Source organism: Meleagris gallopavo, chromosome 25 (genome assembly GCF_905368555.1).
Source record: "Meleagris gallopavo chromosome 25, MGAL_WU_HG_1.1, whole genome shotgun sequence".
Lineage (NCBI taxonomy): Eukaryota > Metazoa > Chordata > Aves > Galliformes > Phasianidae > Meleagris > Meleagris gallopavo.
Window position 1 is genome coordinate 2,040,675 of NC_139428.1, and position 24,897 is coordinate 2,065,571.

General features: G+C 62.4%; 2 protein-coding genes and 1 long non-coding RNA gene across 7 annotated transcripts in view; 1 reads left to right on the forward strand and 2 right to left on the reverse strand.

Annotated features, from left to right (window-relative positions):
* AHDC1 (AT-hook DNA binding motif containing 1) overlaps positions 1–9,877 on the reverse strand; it is a 45,559-nt gene extending 35,682 nt beyond the window's left edge. The window contains exons 1-2 of one of the 4 annotated variants that reach the window (XM_085208509.1): positions 9,677–9,877; positions 9,104–9,197 (exon numbers count right to left, since the gene is read on the reverse strand). Coding sequence is in view for 1 of the 4 variants with exons in the window: in XM_085208508.1 (XP_085064634.1) it covers positions 9,104–9,212 (109 nt within the window). In the remaining 3 variants the exon portion in view is untranslated. Of the gene's footprint in view, positions 1–9,103; positions 9,237–9,530; positions 9,645–9,676 lie in introns of those variants that run through there. The other 3 variants (XM_085208514.1, XM_085208508.1, XM_085208511.1) reach the window with 3 other exon arrangements.
* Positions 9,103–11,748, forward strand: LOC146542797 (uncharacterized). Its single transcript, XR_014879575.1, has 3 exons — positions 9,103–9,244; positions 10,267–11,194; positions 11,266–11,748. It is a non-coding gene; the product is annotated as an uncharacterized LOC146542797 (long non-coding RNA).
* A 2,700-nt stretch (positions 11,749–14,448) lies between these two features.
* FGR (FGR proto-oncogene, Src family tyrosine kinase) lies at positions 14,449–23,555 on the reverse strand. Of its 2 annotated transcripts, none has more exons than XM_085208715.1 (13): positions 23,387–23,555; positions 19,950–20,007; positions 19,574–19,822; positions 19,369–19,471; positions 19,122–19,220; positions 18,900–19,003; positions 18,681–18,830; positions 17,948–18,103; positions 17,368–17,547; positions 17,152–17,228; positions 16,912–17,065; positions 15,717–15,848; positions 14,449–15,633 (listed from the first exon to the last, which is right to left on the reverse strand). In XM_085208715.1, the coding sequence occupies exons 3-13, from the start codon at positions 19,809–19,811 to the stop codon at positions 15,425–15,427; spliced, it is 1,602 nt and encodes a 533-aa protein (XP_085064841.1). In that variant the 5' UTR covers positions 19,812–19,822; positions 19,950–20,007; positions 23,387–23,555; the 3' UTR covers positions 14,449–15,424. The 2 variants fall into 2 exon arrangements, with proteins under 2 accessions (XP_085064841.1, XP_085064840.1); XM_085208714.1 differs by lacking the exon at positions 17,948–18,103 and adding an exon at positions 18,198–18,362 and having other exon boundaries at positions 23,387–23,554.
* Positions 23,556–24,897: the final 1,342 nt, after the last annotated feature.

Here is a 24,897-nt window from a genome sequence, read left to right on the forward strand (position 1 = left end):
CCCCACCCTGCTCCCGCAGCCCCCAGCCCCGACCTGCACGGGGCTCCCTCGTTAATGTTTACTCGGCTTCGTTAGCGCCAGCACATCACCATGGCAACCATGCAAGCTGCGCGCCGCCATCGGCGCCACCGCCACGAGGCGCAGGGATGGCACGTGGGGTCACCACGGACCCCATCACAGCCACCACCCCACCGTGCTACGTGGGGCTGGGGGGGGGGGCGAGGGGGTGAGGGGACGTTGGGGGTCACCTTCTCTCTGCTGGGTGCAGTGGCCTGGTGTCACCCAGCCGTGGTGACAGCACCCAAAATGCCCGGCGCTGCGGGCTGCTCGGCTGCAGGCGTGTGTGCAGCGCTGCCAACACGCCTCTGCGGTGCATTATTTATAAAACACAGGAGCAGAGGGCTCAGCAGCAGCTGCCACCCTGCCTGGCGTCACGGAGCCATCGAGCATGGCGGCCTGGTGGCACTGCGGCCCCGGTGACCAGCAGGGACAATGGGGATGACAGTGCCTGTGGGGCTGGCAGAGCCACAGGGTGACCAGATGCCACCTTCGTGCACAGCACGTGGCTGCTGCGGCACGTGGGGACATCCAGCGCGTCCCCACATCCCCCACATTAGTACTGCAGCACCCCGAGCTGTTGGGTGAACCCACTGCACGCAGCTCTGGGTCCAGCCAAGGGGTGCCCCCACCCCGTGCCCAGCCAGCCCTGTGTAGCCCCACGCAGCCCCCCCAGAGCAGGACGTGACCCCAGCCTCCTGCTCGTGCCATTGAGCTCTGTCTGCTACGGCAACCAGGTTTTCAGTAAGCCTAGCAGATTTCGCCTGCCTCCTCCTCCCCCCTTCCAGTCCCACCTCTGGGCTGCGGGAAGGCTGAGTTCGGGCTTTAATTTTTCATTATTAATTTCCCATCGACGCCGAGAGGCGCCGGTGCTCGCCCAGCTGCCCCCAGCATCGCCCCCCGCGCTCCCTCGCGCTCTCCTGGAGATCTGCACCGGCTGAAGGCGAGCCAGGCTGCCGATAGGATTAATTCTGCATGACTGCCCATCTCCACAGGGGTATCTAAGACCCTCAGGCCTGCAGCAATCTTTAAAATTCCTCCAGCCCAACTTAATTCCCTCTTCCTGCAGAGCTGGCGCATCTGCTGCAGTCAGACACAGAGCGAGGGAGATGGAGGGAGAGGGGAGACGGCACCCAGGATGTGGTGGCACTGCTCTGTGGCTGTGTCCCTGTCCCCAAGGACGCCCCTCAGGGCCACCCAAAGCCACACCGGCCACCCATCACCAGAGAGGGTTTGTATTGGGAATGAGGGAAACTGAGTCACACTCGGCATAGCCATGGGGTCTGCACGTGGCCCTTATGTGCTGTCACCTCTGACACACTGCCTGGACCCCATCACCAGGAGGCTGACCGAAATGTTGTTGTTTTTTTTTCAAATATTTGTGGTTCTGCCTTGGTGGAGGAGGCTTCTTGATCACCCCTATTCACTGACCCTCTGCTCCCCTGCAGCTCTGAGGAACGGAATGCAGGATCTGAGCATCGCCTGGGGGCAATCCAGGGCCACGGATGTTGGGACAGCTCATGCAATGCAGCTATGGTGGGAAAACACACCATGGAGGTGCTGAGCACACCCCAGCCACCCTGCTGCATCCCTGATGCTCCTCAGCATCCCCTCCGTGCACAGGCAGAACCCAGGGGCTGTGAGGATGAGCCCCATCATATGGCACGGAGCTGGGATTTGGCCCCACTGTCACACTGGAGCTATCCCACTGTCAACCTTGTGTCCCAGCTGAGGCTCTCATGGGACAAGGACCTCAACATCACACATGGGGTCTATGCACTGCCCAACCATACGCTGCAGGACCCTGCACTCACACTGAACACAACCAGGCTGCAGTGTCCCGCCAGTTCCCCACCATGCTCCGTGACAGCCATGTGTCCCCAAGCTTTGAAGGCTCGGCCTCCACCACCACAGGAGTTCAGACAACCTGTAGGGGTTGGTGGGGGGAGTCTGCTGCCAAACTCCCACCCCTGCCTCTGCCAGCATCAGAGCCGCCATCCTCCTCCCCTTCCTCCTCCTCCTCCTCATCTGCAGCGACCGCCACCAAACCCAGGAGACCCATCCCTCTGCCTCCTTCCCTGCAACTTGCACCATTTGCCTGGCAGCCAGGAGGAAGGAGGGGAGCGCAGCCCATCCCAGCTGCTAGCGGAGCTGGGGATACATGCATTTAAATCACTTATATCTTTACTTTCTCCTGCGCTGGCTGTGAGATGGGCTTTTTTTGCATGCGTAATTAGGGGGTGGAACAGATGGTGGAGGGTTCGTTTAAAGTAATGCATCCATTAAAATAACCTTCGCTGTCGGGGACTGCGCTCCGACAGGGGCCTGTTTCACCGGGGGCGGTGGGGAGGGAGAGCTTTGTTCTGCAGGAAGGGGTCAGATTTTTGGGAAGGTGATGGGGACCCAACTGCAGGAGCCATCATCCTGGCTCATGGGAGTGAAGCTGGCATGGATGCTCCAACCCATATTATCAGCACAGTAACTGGGAGCCTGAACCAAGCTGGGACCGGAGTGGGGATAAATCGGTCTTCCGTGGGGCTAAATGGTTCCTTCTAGGTCTGAACTGGACCCCTCCAGGACACAGTTTCCATAGCAATATGATGTGCATCCTGCAGTGGGATGGAGGGAATGGGAAACACTTTGGCCAATCCTTCGGGCCAGACCGCCAACCATCACCCACAGTGGTGCGTTTTGGAGGAGGCCTCTGAAACAGTGGGGTTTTGCTGCTTGGTGGAGCATTGGGGTGATGCTGCAGGGTGGCACAGGGACTGTGAGGATCGTGCCCACCACCACCCACCCACATCCCACCTCCTGCCTCCTGACACAGCACAGAAGGGGACAGCTCGCCTTTCCTGTCCAGCAGCAACCACCTCTCCTGTTTCAAGCTCCCGGGAGAGGCAGGAGGCTTTGTTCAGGAATTGGAGGAGCGGAGGCCAGAGAAAGCGCGAGTGCCCTGCCAGCTCTTGTGTTTCACTCCCGAGGAATGCCGGGGAGGGGAGGGGAGCACAGCTTTCCCCCTTCCCGATGGGCTCTGGGCCCGGCTGCAGGGTGCTTTGCTGCTGCAGGGAGGAAGAGGAGGGTGTGGGGATGAAGGACGGGGGTCTGGCTGTGATACTGGGGAGGTGGGTGGCATCAGCATGGCTCACAGTGGATGCAATGGCAATCATGATGGCACAGCACTACCATGCTGGTTCTGTTGGAGCAGATGTAATAATTCAGAGCAAGAACTGCCAAGCAAATATCACATCCTGCCTTGAAACAGGAGACATTTGGGTACCCCAAATCTATAGGCTCTAGAGGAGCACACACCACTCAGCAACAGGGTCACAGCCAGGGAAGGGCAAGAGCAGCAGCAAACCCAAACCCACCCATGCGTGTTCAAATATTTAGTGTGCACTTGCTAAGGTGCTTCTGCTGCCTTTAGGGCATCTCTGCGTTTTAAGCATCAGAGAGGAGTTGAGGTGGGAACATGGGGGATGGGGAGCAAATGCCAGAGCTGCAGGGCTGAGGGGTGTTTTCTCCTTCCCAGCTGGGCCCAGGGGAACCACATGGCCTGGGTTGCTCCTCACCAGGTGGCTAGTAAGAACTCAGACAACCCCAAGGACTGCCCCATCATGGCCACAGACCCCACCACACACCTCCTCATTTTCCTCCTCCTCCTCATCTTCCAGTCCCAGTGCTTGCAGCACCCTGAGGCATCCCCAAGCACCACCATGGCCTGGGGTACAGCCAGCAGCTGCAGCAACACAGGGGCTGATGCCAGCAGCCAGCAGCTGTGCGCAACGAGTGCAGTGCAATAAGGGCAGCAATGGCAGGGCTGGCTGAGGCAACATGGGGATAGCAGCGTGCTGGGGAAACTAAGGGGAAAGAGGGGCTACACAAAGAAGTCAACTCACCCTGCTGCCATCCCTTTCACTCATCCCTTTCCTCATCCAGGTTCACTTGCTATTACCCCCAGCACTCACCCACTGCCCTGGCCAGGCCTTGACCAGGCCTTGAGCATGCCTCAACTAGGCCTCAACTAGGCCTCAACCAGGCCTTGACCACACCTCAACTAGGCCTCAACCAGGCCTTGACCACACCTCAACTAGGCCTCAACTAGGCCTTGACCAGGCCTCGAGCAGGCCTCAACTAGACCTCAACTAGGCCTTAACCAGGCCTCGACCAAGCCTTGAGCACATCTCAACTAGGCCTCAACCAGGTTCTAACCAGGCCTTGACCAGACCGTGACCACACCTCAACCAGGCCCTGAAGGCCCCAACCAGGCCCCAAATGCCACAACCAGGCCCTGACAGGCCTTGACTAGGCTTTGACCAACCTCAACCAGGCCTTGAAGGCCTCAACCAGGCCCCAAACAGGCCCCAAACACCCCAACCAGGCACTGACCAGGCCCTGACACCACCACGACAACTACCCCACAAGTACCCCCTTCCCTCCCCACCAACTCCCCAAGCTTTGCGCTGAGGACAACAGCTCTGGGGGAGGCCACAGCTGGACCCTGCCAACAATGGTATCCTGTGTCAGCCCCACACCCATGGCCAGGCAGCAGCCATCACCTCGGGGCACACCGCCGGCCGCTCTCACCTCTACACTCTGCTCTCTGCTTCCCAGCTCCCTCCTGACAAATCCCTGCTCCCAATCACTTCTTCTCCCCGCGGGTCCATATTAAGCTACATTCTCCTTTCAGCTGGGTGGAAAACAGCAGTAATAACCATGTGGAGAGAGCCGTGCCCCCCACCTCCACTTCCCTCCCACTTCGGGGTTCAAATTTCATTTCAGCAAAAAAGCTTCCCCCGCCTCCAATTTCTTCCCCCAAACCAAGCCGCTGTCGTCTCGTCTGATCTCGGCAGGGGCCGTATGGATGCTCGGCTCCTCCTGGTTCAGGATCTGCTGCCAATCTGGACCTCGCAAACTGGTTCTCACACGGCTCCCGCCTGGCACCTCCCTCTCGACATTTATTATTTCATTATTGTCCTTCCTCAGCTCACTCCCATGCCACCGCCCCGGGTGCCCCCGGCTCCTCATCCCAACTCCAACCACCGAGTTGGCCGGGTGAGATTTATTCCCGGCGAATTCCCGGGGGCCGGCAGCTGGAGGAGCCCGGAGCTGCCTCCCTCTCTCCCGCAGCTGAAGATCTCATCTCCCTCGCCCAAGGCGCTCCGTCCTCCTCCTCCAGATATTTTAGGCCCAGGTTTTGCGAGGAATTTACAGGCGCCGAGCCCAAGCCGATGCGCTGAAGTCAGCAGGAGGCGAGGAGCGTGCGCAGGGCTCGGGGCCCCGGGGGTGGCGGCGCAGGGAAGGGATGCTGCTGCCGGCCTGGAGCTCGTTGAGCCGCGGGAAGGGCAGAGGTTGGGGCTGGCGGATGCCAGAACCACTCAGCTCTCCCTCTGCGAGGATCAATACCACATTTCGGCTTCCTGCCTCGCGAGGCTGCCGCAGCCCTCACGCCTGCGCGGGGTGGCTTCAGGTGGGAGCGGGGGTCCCCGTGCTCTCCACCACAGCGCTGTGTTCCCGCTGTCATACACCTCGCTCCCTGTGATCCACACTCCAGCCCCATACGCCAACCCCTACTGCTGCCACATGGCTCCCCTCAAGCCCTCAAGTCACTCCGGTGTCCCCGTAGGCTTCACCCCACTGCAAAGGGAATCCTCGGCACACGGCTGCCTTTGTCACGGCCCTGCTGGCACACACCCGCCCTACGTGCTCCAACAGGTGAGCCCCCAGGGCAGCGTTCCTGCCTGGGCCAGTAACTGTCCCCACCGGGCAGCGGGTTCACAGTGCTGTTCCGCCCGGCACGTCTCTCCCTGCCACATCCTCGGCCGGTGAGGCACAATGCAGGGGGGGGCAGCAGATTTAATGAGCTCCCCGGAGGCATCGCCGCGCACCCCCCTCCCGTGCCCGGGAACCGTCGCTCTGAAACACAACCCCTCGGTGGCAGAGCTGGAAAAAAACCACAGGGCACATTGCTCTCCCCCCGCTCCTTCCCCGCCTCCCCCAGCTTTTTGCTCTCCTGCCGATGCCAAAGACCCAGCCGGGCTCTTGTGCTTTCACTCGCAGCTGCAGCTGCCGATTTTCGCTGTAAGCCCTTGTGCCTAGAAGGCCCAGAGCGAGGGATTCTGGGACGCGGTGATTGAAGACAGCACCAGCGCAGAGACCATTGCTCAGACTTTCCCTGTCTGTCGCCCCAACGCTCAACCCACAGAGAGGGAAATAAAAAAAAATAAAAAAGGGAAAAAAAAAAAAAGAAAAAAAAAAAAGAAGCAAAGCAGAGAGCAAAACGGACTCAGCTCAGCTCGCCCCTTCCCACCCACGCGGCGCTGCTTGCTTTGCTCATCGGCACCTCCAGCCCTCGCCCTGGCCATGCAGCCCCAAAACCAGGCGGTGAGGTCCAGCTGCACTGCTCTGTGATGCTGAGCTGCCCCCCAGCACCGCTGTGCATAGCATCAGAAACTCACTGCTGGCACCCAACAGCATCCTGGTTGTTTCCCTGCTATGGTATTTTTCAAAGGGTGAACCTTTTGCAGAGTGGGGGCAACGCTGGCGTGCGTGGCTGTGCACCAGGTGTGATGCACGAGCACAGCGGGGTCCTCGTGCAATGCCTCGGGATGAGCAGCAGGAGCAGAGCCCTGCACACAAGTAAGTTGCCATGCACATAAGGGCTTCAACTGCTATGGGGGAACATTTGGGATGCAGCCCTGCAGCTGAGCTAATGTCCCCAGGTTCATTCTGCATGCAAAGGCCCCCGAGGGATGGGGTCCCCAGTAGAGGAGTACAACAGGGGTGCAATGCCTGCCCTGCATCCCACATGACACAGAAGGCATGGTGCAGGGCAGCATCCCCCTGACCCCAGGTGCAGCAGCACTAACACCAACCTCGACAAGGAAAGGCCAAACGCAGAGCGCACCACGATGCACAGCACCCTGTTCTCACACGGGGGCTGCACCCCAAGGGACAGAGCCCGCAGAGCCACCCTGACCTTTCAGGGGTGTTCTGCAGAGCATCCCCCAAAGAGCCGAGTCCACCCCGACAGCACCTGCAGCCCCCAGCACTGTGCAACACACCGCAGCCCCGATGCTGGGGAGGGGACGGGGGGGTCTCAATGCAACCAGGGGCCGCCTCGCATCCAGACAGCCTCACCATGGCCCTGCAGCAGCCGGCCGGCCCCACGGGGAGCTAAGCTCCATTGCCGTGCCAAAACCCCCCCGGTTCCTCCTGCTCCCCCCAAAACGCTCCCGTTGCGAGCCCGGAAGTAGGAAACAGCCCTCCCCAGCGCTGCCCTGTTTACCAAGAGCTGGTTCCAAGCACTCGGGAGAATAGCAGGAGCATTTCAAGGCCCTGTTTCCACTCGGCTGACACACACTATTTATAGAAGCCCACAATTCTCCCAGAGCTTTCCTCGGGATCTCAGCAGAAATAGCCCGCCCCGGGTCCCTGCAGCCTGCTCTAAGGAGGGCAGGGCAGCACAGCCCCCCCAGGCTCCCTATAACCTTCCACGGGCTTCCATCTCTTCTCCTCCTCCGGCCGCCCGCTCCCAGCACGTCCTTGGCTCCCCCGTCCCCAACGCCGTGCCAGCCCACAGCCTCTCCCCCCGGCACGGCTTTGGGACGAAGACCCGGGGGAAAGGGGAGGAGGGGGTGGTGACAGCGGGCAGAGCCCGGGGGGTGACGGCATGCCACCTCCAACCCAACTGCATCGGAGCGCGGCGGCGGAGCCACGGGGGGACTCACACCGGGGATGGAGTTGGCCCTATTCAGGTTACAGAGACATGGCAGAGCGGAATTTGGCGTCGCGCCATCCCTTCTCCAGCCCCCCCCCCCCAACCTCCCCTTCCTCCCCTCCCCACCACCACCACCAGCACCACCAGCACCACCCTCCCCTGCAAATTCCTGAGAGCGGCAGTGTAAGGGGACACCTGGGGGGTGGGGGGGTAAGGGGGGGGGACGAAGGGCCGCGGGGCCCCGCTTCGGCCGCGCACCCCGTAACCCCCCCCCCCAGCTGGGCAGGATGCATGCCCGCGCCCTCGGGGCTCGCTTCTGCTCTCTGTCACGCCAGGATAAATCTGGAGTGACTCCACAGCGCGCCGGGGCTCGCACCAGCACACAATGAGCTCAGCCTGTGGCTTTTGGTTGCTGTTCTCACAGCAACCGGCCAAGTGGCTTTATGCACAAGGCCACCTGGTCGCGGCCGGGGCCAGTTCCTCCCACGGCGAGTAAACAAGCGGGGACCCGGGGGTGCCTCCACCTGCCCCCCCCACCTCCCTCGCGGGGGGGCTTTGGGGGGGTCGGCAGCGCGGTGACCCCGTGGGGCGGCCGCAACGCCGGGTCCCCCCGAGGTCCTGCCGTCCCCAACGCAACGCGCCGAGGGGCTCAGAGCTCGAAGGCGGCGGGGAGGCTCCGAGCATCCGATGCCCGACAACATTTTGGGGCGGCACGAGTGCAAAGCGAAGGCATCGCGCACCACGCGAGTTGGCAGCGGGGACGGGGACCCCCTCCCCTCGTCCCCGTCGTCGTCGCCCTCCCCCCCGCCCCGGTGCCATCCCGCAGCTTCCCGTGCTGCTGCAACCGGGGGCGGTTCAGCCGCGGGGCTCGGGGCGGTCGGGAGGGGGGGGAGCTCCGCACGCCCCCCCGAGCTGCGAGGATAACCCCAAATTTTGTTGACATGTTCCGTTCCGCCTTCTAGCGGACGGAGCCGGCTCTGACAGCTGTCACTCAGCGCTCGCAGCCCGGGGGGGGAGGCGGCGGAGGGGGGGGTAAGGCTGAACTCATGGCAATGGCACGGCGCACGGCGGGGGGCTCGCGGGGCCCCCCCTCCCCTCCCCAAGTGCCATTAAACTCCGCGCTGTGGCACCAACTCGCCGCGCAACTTCGACGGAGGGGACGACGCTTGGGGGGGAGACGGGGTGCCCCCCTCCAACCCCCCTCCCCTCGACCCAAAGCGGGGTGTCCCCCCCCCCGCACACACAGACACACGCACACACCCACACCCCCTCCCTCCCGCCCCCTCCCGCCCCGACCCCCGCCCCAGCCCCGCACAAAGGGGCACTCACCCGTCGGCTGCAGCGCCCCGAGCCCCGCGCCGTCCGCCGGGGCTGCGTCCTGACCGCCCGCGGGACTCCCGGAGCTCTCGGCACCGCTCGCCACCTTCAACGAGAGCATTTCCAGCGCCTCCTGCTCACATTCTCCCCAAGGCAACTCCTCTCCTGCCAGCCCGCCCCCTCCTCCGTCCCCTGCCTGCTCTCTCCTCTCTGCTTTCCTCCTTCCCTCTCCTCTCCCCCCCCCTCCACCCCTCTCTATGTGATTTTTCCTGGCTTTTCTCTCCCCGCTGCCGCTCGGCTTTTTCGCTTTTTTTTTTTTTTTCCGCTTTTTTTTTTTTCTCCTCCTTTTCTCCTCTCTCCCCCCAAACCCCCCCCGCCCCCCCCCTTCGCCTCGCACACACACAAAAGGCAGCGGAGCGCGAGGCGGAGGGGAACCGACCTCCCCTCTGCGCCTCCGCCGCTCAGCCGCCTGCGGAAAGCAAAGAAAGACACAGCGCAGCAGAGCCCTGCTTGCCGCTGCCTCCCCCCTTCCTCCTCCTCCTCCTCCTCCTCCTCCACCTCCTCCTCCTCCTCCCTCGCTCTTGCCTTCTGCCGCTCCCGGCTTTGTGGGGGCTGGGAGCGGGGGGAGCGCAGCCGGCGGCTCGGCGCGCCCTGCCCTCTCCGTGCGCGGCGGGGACCGCGCTCCGCTCCGCTGTCAGCGGCACGGCCAGCATCCGGCACCCCGGGGAGCCGCGCAGCACCGCCGGGGCATGCCGGGCCTTGTAGTCCTTCCTCTCCCCCCCCTTCAGCTCCTTCCCTCCTTCCTTTCCTCCCCCCGCCTCGCTTTTCTCCTCCCCGTTGCTGCGAAGCGCGCAGAGGAGGCGGGGAAGGGCGCAAATGGGTGCGCGGTTTTTGCGCTCGATTTTGGGAGGGGGGTTCTAAGCGGTGGGGTGGTGGGTGGGTGGGTGATCCCCCCCTTCGGGTGCTTTGCACCCCCGGGATTCCCCCCCTCCCCCCCCTCCCCAGCGGGATGTATGGGGCATTGCTGCCCTCTCCTGGGTTGCACCCGCACAACGCGGAGCGCACATCTGCCCCATGCGTGCACCCTTTTCCTTTTTTTTTTTTTTTTTTCTCCCTAATTTTTAAATCTCCTAATCATCATCATCATCATTATCGTTATTGTTATTTTAACTTAGATGCCGTCCCAAGGGTCTGGCGGTGCAGGAAACTTCCCCGCTGTTTTGTAACTCCTGGAACCACAGAATCGTTGAGGTTGGAAAAGACCTCCAAGACCACCAGGTCCAACCCAAACCCGTCCCCACCAGTACTGCCCACTGTCCTAAGTGCCACATCCACGGTTCTGGAACACCCCCGGGGCAGTGGCCCCCCACACTCCCCGGGCAGCTGTACCAGCTCTGCCGTACCAACACACCACCACTCTGGGAAAAAATTTCTCCTAATCCTCCATGCACGAGGATCCCCTCATCCTTGGCACTGGTGGGCTGAGCATTGCCCAAAGCCCCCAGGATGGCAGTGGCAGAGCAGTGGGCTGTCCCCCAGCCCCCACCCCCCTGATTTCCATCCCCAAAAAAACCCCCCATTGCTTCCCCTCCAGCACTGACGTTCCCAGAGCCTGGTAGATCCAATCTCATTAAAGCAGATAACGCTGCTGCTGTTTGTTGTGACACTGTTTGTGTGAGTGACAAGCAAAGGGTTAACTCCAGGGAATTGGGAATATTGCCTGGCTGCTAATAACACGTGAGTCACTGCCGGAATAACACATGGGTGCAGGGAGAGACACAGCACCCAACGGCACAGCAGCCCTCTGCCTTCAGGGTCAGGGTGTGCCGTGCAGTGACCCCAAATCTGGACAGGGGAAGGGGGTCAACTGCTGGGGTCAAACCCTCCAGCATGGAATTCTCACACCCCCAAATCCATCAGCTCCATCCCTGCACCCCAACGGGATGGGAGTCACAGGGATGAGGGACAGAGAGAGGACAGGGACCCGCATGCATCGTTCCCACCTCCTGGAAACCACGCGGAGAGGAGCAGCCCTGCGCTCCAGCCCGGTCAGCAGAGGAATCTGCACACGCAGACAGGATCGCTGCAATCGCTGGTGGCTGAGTGAGCAACTTTGCAGGCTTCCTCATCCCCTCGCCCTGAATGTCAGCTTTGAATTTTCTTGCTATTTTTAGGGATGATTCCGACACGAGGAGGATCCCTCCGTCCTCACCTCGCCGGGTTTTGCGCCGTGTGAACATTGCAAGGCCGTCTATCGCTGCACCTGCCCCTATATGTATTGCTGTACCTGCCCCATATATATTGCTGTACCTGCCCCATGTATATTGCTGTATCTGCCCCTATATTTGTTGCTGTACCTGCCCCATGTGCTGCTGCAGCTGCCCTGCACGTGCGTTGGGACGGGGGGTCAGGTCGGCAGCTTTGCACAGAAGGTCGCATGGAAAACGTTGCAAGCAAGGATGGGTTGGAATGTAAAAGATTTATTAATTTAATCCGAAGCATTAAAAGGTCATGTATTAATCAAAGAGATGCTTAAAACTGTCAAAGTCCTTTGTCAGATTTGAAGTGCATCTCTATAGTTATCATAAAATATATATAGATATCAGTCTGGCATGGAGCCCTCACTGGGCTGGGAGTGGAGGGGGGGAAGGAGGGGGGTCCCCACGGGTGGGCTCTGCCCGGATCCGCGGGGGGGGGGGGGGGGGGGCAGCACTCCCGTGTCCATCCGAGTGGGTCACCCGGGGGTCTGCGGTTGGGGTTGGGCTGGGAGGAGGGAGGATGCTGGGCGGGGGGGGTGAGGGGAGGGGGCGGGGGTTGGAGTGGGCTCCGGAGCCGCGGATGTGGGCCGTGCTGGGGGTCGTCGGGAAGGAGAGCAGCGCCCACACCGCTCGTGTCTCAGCGTCGCGCGTGGCCCCTCGTGGCTGCGGAGTGGGGGAGGGAGGCGGCTCCCCAGGGCCACCCGGGTCACCCGGACGCGTTGTCCCTCCCGCAGACAGTGCTGTGTCAGCAGCGGTGCCTTGGACTTACGCTACCATCTAGCGGCTGCTGCGCCGCGCGGGGCCACCGCTGTCCCCGCGTCCCCGCGCCGTGGGGGTGTCCTCGTGGCGTGGCGGTGGGCGGCTGTCCCGGTTTCCGAGCCCCCTCCCCAGCCCATAGAGCACCGGTGCGGTGGGTGACCCCTTATCCCCGTGCAGTGTTTGTCCTCCCGCAGTTTGTGGCCGGTGGCAGCGCTCGGGACCCCCGAAGCCAGGAGGAGGGACCCTGGGGGTCGGGGGAGGTTTGGGGACGGCGAGGTGGGCGCGAGAGGGGACGGCGAGAGGGGCTTGCAGGGATGTGGGAGCCGCCTTCGGAGAGCGCTGCGGGTTCTGCAGCTCCAGTTGAGGCTGGGGGCTTCCGGCTGCGAGGCCGTCCTGATTTTGCCCCCATCACCACAGCGGAAGAGACTCAACCACCCCCGAAATGGCAGAGCAGGGCGTTCCCCAGGCAGCGAAACCACCCCGGGTTTGGCTCAGCTGCCAACATTGCTGAGCGTCACCAGCTGAGCGCCGCTCCCCCCCCGACACCCCAGAGCCCCAAACATCCCCGTGCTTTGCTTCGCTCCCCGAACCCCACCTCACAGCCCCAATCCCTCCCCATCAACCGGGGCCGTGAGGCTGGAGAGCCGAAGCTGCGGGGAGAGGTGGGGACAGGGAGGCCACGTCATTAACGCAGGCAGGAGGCGAGCAGCTGTGCACAGCCTGGCGTGCTCCCCAGCTGCGGTCACAGGCCGGTGCGTGGCTGTTCCTCCGCTCCATCCATGGAAAAACACGTCCCCTCCCAGCGCCTGCTGCTGAGCCGTGGGGCGACTGCAGATGGGTCCCTCCGTGCCTCGGTTTCCCCTACGGGCACGGCTCCCATAGTGCTGGAGCAGCGCTGCTGCACCCGGCCAAGCCTCGCGTTGCGTTCTTGGCCACTCTCCACTGTTGTCTGGTCATCGCCTCCGCAGGGACGCGGATCAGCTCCATGACCTGGGAGCACTGCGTGCTGCCATCCCCGGGGAGCTCAGCTTTAAGGGGACGAAGCCGCCCCCCACCCCCAGCGCTGGGCTGGGTGGGGATGGTCCTTCCCAGCGGCTCTCGGTGGCGGCAGCTTTGGGTGAGGGTCCCCACGGTGGGGTTTGGTGGCAGCTCCGTCGTGCCAGGGCTGCGGTGTTGGCCATCTGCAGCCATCTCACACCTGCGCCCACCGCTTGGCACGGCGTGGGCAGCCTTGGTCCAACTCAACACCCCCCCCCCCCAACACAGAGCGGGGCGGCACATCCAGGAGGTATAGGGGAGATGGGGGTCCTGGGGAACGCCGGGGAGACACGGTGCCACGCTTCCATGGGATGTGGGGACAGGAGGCGACGCTGAGCTCTTTTCCTTCCCCTCCAGGAGATGCCGCAGGGTCTGGGCGGCGGGGAGGGGCCACCTCATAGCCCCCATCTGGATGCTGTGCTCTGCCCTCCCCACCCCGGGGCTGGTGGCTGTCCCTCCACCCACTGCTCACCGGTCGATGGAGCATGGCATTAACATCAAATCGATGCCCTCCCCACAGCCTGCAGCCACGCTGGGCCACACCGCGCCCTTTAACCCCTTCACTGCCAAGTGAGGCTGCTTCTGCTAGGGCTGAGCTGCAGATGGGCTCTGCCCAGCGCCTTGCTTCATTTAGGGGTGCACCAGCCCGCCTTGCAAGCAGGGCCTGCAACAGGATTAGAAAAACACAACCCAGCTGTCGCTATGGGGATGAGGGACACATCCTTTGGGTGTGCCATTTGCTCCCAGCAAGCAATTTTGGGATGATGGGTGTGTGTGCATGCACGCAGCAAGTAGCAGGGTGTGCAAACATGCAGACACATGCAGGCGTGTGCACAGAGGTAAGGCAGGATTGCACCTTGCACACACACATGTGCACGCTGTGCTCTGCACACCCAGCCCAGGGCCAGGCAGCGTGCATGCATGCATGGCATCACACGTGCACAGTGCAGGCAGTGAGAGCTGGGGGGCAAAGCAGGCAGCGGGGGGGGGTGATGGAGGACTGCGATGCCCGCAGGGTGCAGACATCCCCGTGGGTGTAACGTGGTGACCCAGGAGATGAGAGGAGCGCGGAGGTGGCAGCACGTCCCCACCCCCCAGCCTTGAGCCCCCCATGTGGGGCCAAGTCCAGACCCATCAGTGCTGGGGAATTCATTAGCAGCCACAGCTGGGCCCTGTGGGGGGGCTGAGCTGCAGGGGAAATTAACCCCTTCCTCCCCAGACTCGCACACAGGACCCCCACTCTGCCCTCACACAGGGGTCCCCCCCAGGTAGGGCCAGAAGGACCCAGCCCCCCTCCCCACGCTTGTTAGAAAGGTTTTTATTTCTCTCTATTTACAAATTGAATTTTAAAAAAAAAAAATTAACAACAAAACCTTCCCATCCCCTTCCCCCAGCACTCCTGGGGGGGGGGGCACAGCCTGAGTGCACAGCTCTACCCCCCATTGTAGGGGGCTCCTGGCCATGAGGAGGGCCCCCCAAGCTCCCCAGTGCCATCACATTCACTTTGTGCCCCGTGTTCCCCCACTGCTCCCCCCCCCTCCCCAATTAATGCTCGCTGCAGGGATTTGGGGGGTTTGAGATGAACCCCTGTAGGCACTATGGGGGTGAACCTGCCCCACGCTCCCCTCCTCCCTGTTCCCAAATAAGGCATTGGGGCCACAAGAAACAGCCCCTGAGACAGACCTGCCCTGGGTCCCCCCAGCCCCCCTCATGTCCCTCCTTCAGTGCAGCAGCAGTTTATGGCTTTCAGGATTTTGGTTCTGCTTTAAGGAGAAGAGAAAAAAGCAGCGGGTGAGGTAAGGAGCACCCCCCCCTCCCTCTCCCCCCAATACAGGGGTCTCTGAGGGGAAGATGGCTGCTGGGGCGGGGAGTTATAAATTAAAGACAATATTAGGAGGGGGTGAGATGACCTTCCCCAGGATTTGGGGTCTGAACCTCAAAGCTGCACAGAGCTGAGCTGGGTGATGAGATGGGGAGGGGGTACCCTTAGGACACCTGTGTGCTGGAGGTGAGGGGGAGGGGGGGGGGCACATTCCTCCCCCATCCAAAGCACTTCTCAGGTTCAAAGCTGGCTGTGAAGGCAATGAGAGAGGTGCTGGGGGAGGGGGAGCACAGCTGGGCACGGCGCAGCCCCCTGAGTCCAAAATCCTTGTGCAAAGCCCCCCAGGGACACCCCCTGCACAGCCTCAAAGGCACTCACAGGGGCTGAAGGTGATGAGAGCAACAAACCCCCTGCAGAAAGGGGAGGATTGTCCCCCCCAGCTCTCCCAGCATGGGGTCACTGGTTGTCCCCAGGCTGGTACTGGGGCTCAGTGGCTGTGAAGTAGTCCTCGAGGAAGGACTGAAGGTACTCAAAGGTGGGACGCTCCTCAGGCTCTCTCTTCCAGCACTGCATCATCACATCGTGCAGGGATGGGGGGCAGCCAACCGGGCACTGCATGCGGTACCCCCGCTCCACCTGCTCCAGCACCTCCCTGTTGTTCATCCCTAGGAGACACGGGACACCCCATTGCCATCAGTGAGCAGCAGTGGGGAATTTGAGGCTCGTGGGGGTGTGGATGGGGCTGTACCTGGGTAGGGCACCCGGCCTTTGGTCACCAGCTCCGTCAGCAGGATGCCGAAGGACCAGACGTCTGACTTGATGGTGAACTTGCCAAAGAGGGCTGCCTCTGGGGCTGTCCACTTAATGGGGAATTTGGCACCTGCAGGGGTGATGGGAAGTGGGTGAGTCCTGGCTGGGCACCCCGAGGCACCTGCACCTGGGGTACCCCACACCTGGAGCACCAGCGCTGGGATATCCAACATATGGGGAGCTGTGCACTGAGAGGATCTTGATACCCAGCACCCAGGTAACCCATCACTCAGGGTGTGCATCATCCAGAGTTCACACATCCCAGGGTACCCATAACCTGGGGCACCCATCATCCATAGTTCCCATAACCCAGGGTATATCCTTCATATAGGGCACCCATAACCTGGGGTATCCATCACTTGGGCAACCCATCACTTGGGGTCCCCATAACCTGGGGCACCCATAACACAGGGCACCAATCACTTGGGGTACCCACAATTTAAGGTCCTCCATAACCCAGGGTACCCAACACTTGGGCAACCCATCACTTGAGATATCCATAATCCAGGGTACCTGTAACGCAGGGTGTCAATCACTTGAGGGATACCCACCACTTTGGGTACTCTTCATTTGGGGTCCCCATCAGCCATAGTTCCCATAACCTACGGTACCCATAACCTGGGGTACCCATCACTTAAGATACCCATCACTTGGGGTACCCACAAACTGGAGTACCTATAACCCAGAGTACCCAAAACTTGGGCAACCCAACACTTGGACAACCCATTACTTGGGATATCCATAACCTGTAACCCAGGATATCAATCACTTGAGGTCCCCATAAAATCAGATACTCCTAACTTAGGGTACCCATAAATTGGGGTGCCTATAACCCAGGGTACCCATCGCTCGGGCAACCCAACACTTGGGATATCCATAACCCAGGGTGTCTGTAAACCAGGATTCCAGTCACTTGGTGTACCTATAAACTGGAGCACCCATCACTTAGACTACCCATCACCTGGGGTACCCATAGCTTTGGGTACCCATCACTTGGACTACCCATCATCCATGGATCCCATCAACCAAGGCTCCCAGCACCGGGTGTGACCAGCTGCAGATGCGGGGTAGGACACAGCACAGCGGGGACAGGACGGCCAGCCCCACACCATCAGCCCAGCCGTGGGGCTCACCTTGGCGTGCCGTGTACTCGTTGTCCTCGATGAGGCGGGCGAGGCCGAAGTCAGCAATCTTGCACACCAGGTTGTCGCCCACCAGGATGTTGGCAGCACGCAGGTCCCGGTGGATGTAGTTCATCCGCTCAATGTAAGCCATGCCCGCGGCGATCTGCAGGTGGGGAAACCTTGAGGACCCCCCCTGCACCGGGTGCAGTCCCTGTGGGTCACCCCACCCCACGCCAGCCCCCCCAGTACCTGCGCAGCCATGTCCACCAGCTGGGGCAGCTTCAAGTAGCGACCGTCCCCATCCTTTAGGAAGTCCAGCAAGCTGCCTGTGGGCAGAGGGTGGCACTGGGAGTGCTGTGCCCCTCCAGGGATGCCCACCCCTATAGGGACCAGGTCCCTGCGCACCTCAGCCATGCTGGGTGATGCCCATGGGAGAGCAGCTCTGCAGGTGCTGTCGTCCCTCACCTTGGCTCATGAACTCGGTGACGATGTAGATGGGTTCCTCTGACACCACGGCGTAGAGCTGCACCAGCTTGTCGTGCCGCAGCCTCTTCATGATCTGAGCCTCCTCCAGGAAGGCCTCGGGGGACATGGTGCCTGGCTTCAGTGTCTTCACTGCCACCTTGGTGGTGCCGTTCCACGTCCCTGAGTTGGGGACACGGGGTCACCTGGAGCCCCGGGACAGCCGGCCCTGATGGGGCCAGGATGGAGGGGTGCAAAGGTGCAGCAGTGCACGGGGGCATGCATGGTTGCATGGATGGATGGATGGGTGCATGAATGGATGGAGGGATGGGTGCATGGATGCACGGATGGATGGAGGGATGACTTGAGGGCATCAGGGCAGGGCAAGAAAGGTCTGTGATATCATCATACCCAACCCAGGGCAAGGAGTCTTCCTCACTTCCGCACAAGGCACCCCATGGGCTCAGCTAACAGCAGCCTTACCCCATTCCCCATCCATCCACACCGCAGTGATGCAGGGGTCTCCCCTATGGTGGGCACCTGCCGTGGCACCGGGCTCTGCCTGCCCCCAGCCCCCCCTTACCCATCCACACGTCTCCAAAACATCCCATGCCGAGCTTCTTGTCCAGGCTGATGGACTCCCGCTCTATCTCCCAGGCGTCCTTAGCTAATCCCAGGGTCTGAGGCTTCATAGCGGGGCACGCTCGGATTAGCAGATGGCACAACCCATCATTGCACTCTGCAGGGGCGCAGGGAAGGGGGGAAGGGGGAGGGAGGGGATGCCATGGGATGAAGGCAGCATGCACACCGAGCGGGGGGGACGCGGGCCCTACCCATCCACACTTCCCCGAACTGCCCGTTGCCCAGCTTCTGGAGCAGCTGCAGGGACTCGCGGGGGATCTCCCACACGTCTTTGGTTTTGACCGACAGGTCGGCCAGCTTTGGGGTCCCTTTGGGGCACGGCACGGCCAGGCGGCAGCACAGCCCGGCCGCCCGCTCTGCGCACCGAGGGGGCAGGCATCAGCAAGGGGGGGGGGGGTCCGTGCCATCACCACCCACCCCCATAGAGCTGCACTCACCCCTGTGACGTGCACGGGATGCTCCCCCCAGCAGGGCCAGCCCTGCATCCCTACCAACCCCGCCGACACCCACCCAGACCTGGGGGCCACTTACCGGAGAGGTTGGGTGCTCCTTCCCAACAGAGGATTGGGCGCACCTGGGGGTCCCCCTCCTTCTCCAGTTACACCCAGTTAGCCAACCAGCTGGGGGTCCCATCGCCCCTTCTGTCCCCCCCACCCCTCCCCACCTACATATACCTATGTAGTGCTGCACCAGCTGCTGGATGGTGTCAAACTGTGCCCGTGTGGTGATGTAGTACCCCCCGCTGTCCAGCTTACGGATCTTATAGTGCTTCACGTGGTCGCCCTTGGCCTCATCCCAGTCCCGGATGGAGAGGGAGTAGGCACCTACACAGGGCAGAAGTCAGGAGTGGGGCAGGGGGGGACGCAGGCCTGGCCCCATTGCTGTCCCCATACCTTTTGTTGTCTCACTCTCACGGATGAGGAAGGTGCCCCTGCAGTTGCCGTGGCACAGCAGCTGCCGCTCTGCATCCTTGCGCCCGATCTTTCCAAAGTACCACCTGTCAGGGGCTGCTGTCACCCACGGGTGCTTCGGGTCCCCTTACCAGCACCGCAGCCCCACGTTGCCATCACTGCAGCGCTGCCAGGGGTGCCCAGCCCCCCGCCCCAAATACTCACTCCTCTGCCTGGATGGAGTCCACGGGGGCCACGTAGTTGCTGGGGATGTAACCCGTGGCACCTGAGCTCAGCGACCGTGCCTCCCACCAGTCACCCTCGCTGGGACAGAGGGACAGACAGTGAGGAAGAGGGGTGGACAGACAGACCTGCCTGCCCTGCACATCCCTTCCCCACAAACAGCACCATCCTCCCTCCCAACCCTGCTCTGCTGAGACCGGCCAGCTCGTGACATGCGTTGGGAGCTCACGTGTTGTTGATGATGTGGAATTTCTCCCCTTTCTGGAAGCTCAGATCATCCTCCGTCCTGGCCTCGTAGTCATACAGGGCAATGAAAAGCGTCACACCCCCACCTGTGGGACACAGTTTGGGGAAGGGGGGACACGGCTGAGCCCACCCCACCCGGCACCCATGGGTGCAGCCCACCCACCCCCCGCCATACACACCCCACTGACCTGTGATGCTGCTGTGTGCCTGCAGCGTGTTGCAGGGGTAGAAGCTCGGCCCTGAGAAGGGTGCAGGGGAAGGCACGGCTGCAGCGTGGAAGTTGTTGAAGTCAGGGATGTGGGTGAAGGCACCGCTGAGCTGCGTGGGGTCGGGGTCGTACTGGGAGGGGGGGTGTGCAGGGGTCACCGTGCTGCTGCCCCCCTGCCCCTTGCCGGACATCTTCTCCTTGCAGTGCACACAGCCCATCCTGGCACGGCCTGTGGGACAGATGGACACAGCGCTGTGCCCCCCTCCAAGTCCCCCAGCCCCTGCCCAGCCCTGGTGGGGGGCTTTGTGTCCCCCCCAGCACCCACTGGTGCTGCCACCCACGATGTCTCCACTCACTGTGACAGCTCCTCGGGTCACTTCAGCTGCTCCATGTCAGCTCGGGGATGAGAGGCACCTGCAGGCATTGGGAGAAGCATCAGGTGGGGGGCAGAGCCCTGCAATGCCCCTGTGTGGGGGGCTGCAATACCCCTACACGGGGCTGCAGTGCTCCTGCACAGCCTAACCCAACCCTGCATGGGCTGAAATACCCCCACACTGGCTGCAATATCTGTGCTGCACCATTGCATGGGCTGCAACAACACCGCATGGGCTGCAACACTCTGCACAGACTTCCATACCCCTCCATGAGCTGCAACACTCCTCCATGGCCTGAAACATCCCTGCGTAGGTTAACAGAACCCGACACAAACTAAAAAACCTCACGTAGGCTGCAATATCCCCACGAGGGCTCTGCTGCGTCTCCAGGAGCCCTGCACAGGATGCAATCCTCCTGCAAAGGCTGCAAGGTCTCTGCAACAGCCCTGCAGGAGCTGAAGCACTTCTGTGTGTGCTGAAACCACATCCCGTCGTGTCCCCAATGAACCGACCACCTCCGTCCGAGCGGAGGGGCCGGAGGGAGCAGGGCAGGGTGACACAGAGCCCCCAGCTCTGTCCCCAGAGCTGCCATGGGTCGGGTGGCTGCGGGAGGAAAGGCTCTGCTCACTGCCTGTGGTTGTGGCCGTGCTTCTCCATCCCGAGCCGTGCAGCGTCAGCGAGGAGGAGGAGGGCTGCTGGTGGGGACAGCTGTGTCCCCAGCACTGGCACCACCTCCTCCGGGTGCACGGGGTTGGAGTAGGGGGCTCACAGCCCGCAGCGAGGCAGTGCCGTGGTGGGAGGGGGGCTGCGGTCCTGCTGCAGGGGTGGGAGAGCCTGGAGCGGTGGTGGTGGGGAGGGGGGTTCCCCCATCACAGTATCTGATTCTCCCTTCCCCCTCTTGGCAGAGGGTTTCAGAACACCAAGCAGAAGCAGAGCTGGCTCTCCTCATCCGCTTCCTAAACCAACGGGGGCTGCTGCTGACGGGGCAGCGTTGCCAAACCCAAAGTGCTTGGCTGCTCTTTGGGGCTTCCTCTGCAGACACGGGGTCAGCGTTTCGATTGACAAACCCCTACCATGGGAAGCACCCTCCCCTTCACAGCAGCTTCCCATTTCACTCGAAGTCTGCACTGAACTGACAGATTCCAGGGTCAGCGGAGGCAAAGGACAAACTTCCAGGAAAGCACCAACCCCCAAAAATCCCCGCACTCACAGGGCTGCCCCGCAGCATCGCACCCACCCCAAAGCTCAGCCCCCCAAACAGCTCCCTGCTACCAGCCTTGGGGAGGGGATGCGCTCATCCTCGTGCCCCACAGCCACGTGTTGGCACCTGGCCCTACAGCAGATGGCCACTGAGCCCTTCCTGGCGGCCCCACCTGCCCCAGTGCCATCGTGCTGCCAGCGCCGTGCCCTCCATCACCCCCAGCACCACGGGTCCAGCATCGTCACCACTTCCCATCCATCTGCTCCGATTTCCAGAGCCTGATGGCACGGGGAGGTTCTGGTGTTGGATGGCTGCGGTCCCAAAGCTGCTCAGCCACACGACCACCAGCAGCGGGGGCACACGTGGGGTGCAGTGCCAGCCTCGGCCCCACGGTTTGATCACAGAACTGTGGGATCGTGGCACATCCTGAACAGGGGGGACCCACAGTGGGGTCACCCTGCAGGTCATCCCACGGGCCTTGGGGACACCACGGTGAACAACATGCGGGGTTCAGCCATGACCACGGGCTGCACCGGGAGAGGGAATGGGGCCAAAGGTGCACAGCGTGGTGGCCTCAGCTCCTGGGAACGTGTGGGCAGCAGCAGGAGGAACCACGTCAGCCCCACAAGCACCTCCACCAGGGCAGGAGGAAGCGGCCAGCGAGTGCAGCAACAAGGAGGAGGAGGGGAGGAAGGGAAAGGAGCTGCAGCCTCTAAAGGAACCTCCTGGCCGGCACGGACCCAGGCTTTGGGCTGAGAAATAGAGCAGGGATCCCAGCAGGGCTGAGAGGCAACACCCCAAGCTGCATGCTACCTCCATACCCCACACTCTCACGTCCTCCTGCGTGGCCCTACAACCCCAGAGGTGCTGGGCACCGTGATGCAGCCCAGCCTGGAGAAGAGGAACCAACACTGCAGCACACACAGCACCCACAGGGCCGGATTCACAGCTCCCGGCCCCAATCCCAGCTGTGGGACCAGCACTGTGGGGCAGGTGGATGTGAAGGAGGGGAGGGGACGAGAGGATGTGGGGACAGCAGCAGAGATGGTGGGGTGGGATGCAGCCAGGATGCAACAGCAGGAGAGCATCGCCCAAGAGCAGCCATCCCAGCAGGGTGGTGGCAATGGGGACGTGGTGGTACCTCAATGGGGACGTGGTGGTACCTCAATGGGGACGTGATGGTACCTCAGTGGGGACGTGGTGACGCCCAAATGGGGACATGGTGGGGCACAACGGGGACATGGTTGGATGCAATGCTTTCCAGCCAAGAAGTCCCTTCCCCTGCCCGTCCCTTTGTGAGGGCTGTGGAGGCTCTTGGCCCCCATTCACCCAGTGTGCTCCCCAGGTAGCAGTGGGGCATTGCATTGCCCCCCCACAAATACCCTGCGGCAGAAGGCGATGAGACGAATCACCCCAAAGCCTTCGGCCCCAGCAGACCCACCTGCCCTGCCCCATAGCTGGGGCTGCCCCTCGCCCCCCTCCCCAGAGGTGATGCCCGTCTCACAGCTGTGCCCCCACCTCCCAGCCCCACCGCTGGCAATGAGGGCAGGATTTCCGCTGGAAGAAGAGCAATTCCCGGATCCGAGGGGGCTGCGGGGGGGGGAAAGGCCCTGCCAGGGCTGCAAATACAATGTCCCGGGAGGAGCAGGGCGGGGAGGGAATTGTGCGGGCAGGAAGCGGCCAGTTCCTGCCCAGGACACACCGCGGGATGGGGGGCGCGGGGGGGAGGGGGGGGCACCCCACGTGTGTGGGCTGCGTGCAGCCCCTGCTCCCAGCCCAGCTATTGGGGGGGGGGGCTCAGCACTGCGGGACCGGGCAGGGGGAGCAGGTGCCCTCAAATTGGGGGGGGGCTCCCGACGCCCCCTCCAGTACACGGTTGTCCCGCGGCCGATCATTGCGGATGGGTGAGCTGGGGCTGACCGCCCCCCCCCGCAGACAGCAGAAGTCGGGGGTCTCCTGCCCCCCCCCCCAAACACACACACCTCCATCCTCACCGCAGGACTGCGGGAGCACTGACCCCCCCTCCGACACACACACACACACACCCGCAATGACAAGAAAGCCCCCAACCTCACCGGCTGGGTGGGGGGCAGCTCACAGCCTCCCCCTTAAACACAGAGCGAGAGGATTCAGACCCCCCCCCCCCCCCATTCCCATAACACAAGAGGCGGCCGTGCCCCCCCACCTGCCCTCCCCTCACCCCGCGCTCCCTTCTTACCTTCAGTCCTCTTCGCATGGAGCCCCCGGGGCTGCACCCCGACCCCCCCTCCACCGGGGCCGGGCACAGCGCTGCGGGGCACAGTGCGGGGAGAGGCGGAGCGGTGCGTGCGGTTCCCCCGGTGCCTCTGAGCGGCTCTATCCGCCGCACGGAGCTTCCCCTCCCCTCCTCTCCCCTCCCCTCCCCTCGCCCCCCCCCCCTTCCCCGAGATGATGCTTCGTTATAACAGCGCAGCGCCGGTCCGGGGGGACGCGGGGTGGTGGCACCGGGTTGTCCCGTGTTATTCGGGGTCTGTTTAATGCTTATAGGGGTTCGGGTGGGATGGTCGCCCTCCCGCTCCCATCCCAAAGGAGGCGTGCATAGGATCGGGGGCCGCGACCCTCTGGGACAGCGTGGGGACACCGGGACCACGGGCTGGGGTTAAAAGCCCCCTGTAGGTGGTGCACCCAACACCGATCCTTATCTGTGGGATGAAGGTGCCAGTGGGAGGAACTCAACATTTGGCACCAACCATGCAAACCTGGGCTGAGACCTCCACACCCTGCCGGGACCCCACGCCCTGCCCAGACCCCCACATCCTATCCAGATCCTCACACCCCTCCCAGACCCCTCACCCTGCTCTCACCCCTCACCCGGTCCAGGCTCCCCATGAGGGTTCTGAGTTTGGGACCCTCCTTACGGAGGCAGCTCTGAGTTTTGGCAATCTGAGCCCTGGAGCAGTGGGGGCCCGGTGGGGTGCACAGCTGACCTGGAGGAAGGCCGCTTGCCAAAAGCAAAACCTCCCCAGCTAGAAATAAATAGCCTCTGTGGTTGGAGTGCAGCTCTGACCCCAGGGACAGGATGAGGGGCTGCCGGTATTTTTACCCCTGCCGCAGTTTCCTGCCATGGGGCCGTGCTTCCAAGGGGTGATGGTGCATGGGGAGGGGATGGAGCTTCAGCCCAGAGCTGCTGCATCCTAGCTGGGCTGCTTTGGAAGATGGAGATCCTTTGCTGTCCCTCCAGAGCCTTCCTCCCCCTCGTCTCCCTCCTTCCCACCCCCACCTCTGCCAGTGCAGCTCACGGTGGCCTTCGCAGGATGGCTGCTTTCTTGTGTGACACCAAGTCCAGCCCCAAAGCTCTTCCTGTTCTCACACTGGGTCATGGGCCCCCACCGGGATGGGGATGTGGCCGCATCACTGCTGTCCTGAGGGACTCAGCCCCCAGTGGGGACGAGACACCACAGGACGGTGACTGCTCACAATGGTCCCCTGCAGCACCATGAGCTTCCAGGCTGCACCCGGACACACATTGCAGCCCCAGGTGCTCTCCTTAACACTGTGCCCATGAAGGAGCTCCGGTGCTCTGGTGCAGGATAAATGCAGCCAGCACAGGGGGACGGGGCAGCTCTGGGAGTTCCCAGCAGCACATGGGGACCTCTGAGCCCTTGGGGGCAGGAAGGCACACAGGGAGATGAGGGGCTTCTGCATGCTGCTGGAAGAGCATCTCCCACTCCACCTGCAGAATGGTGCCTC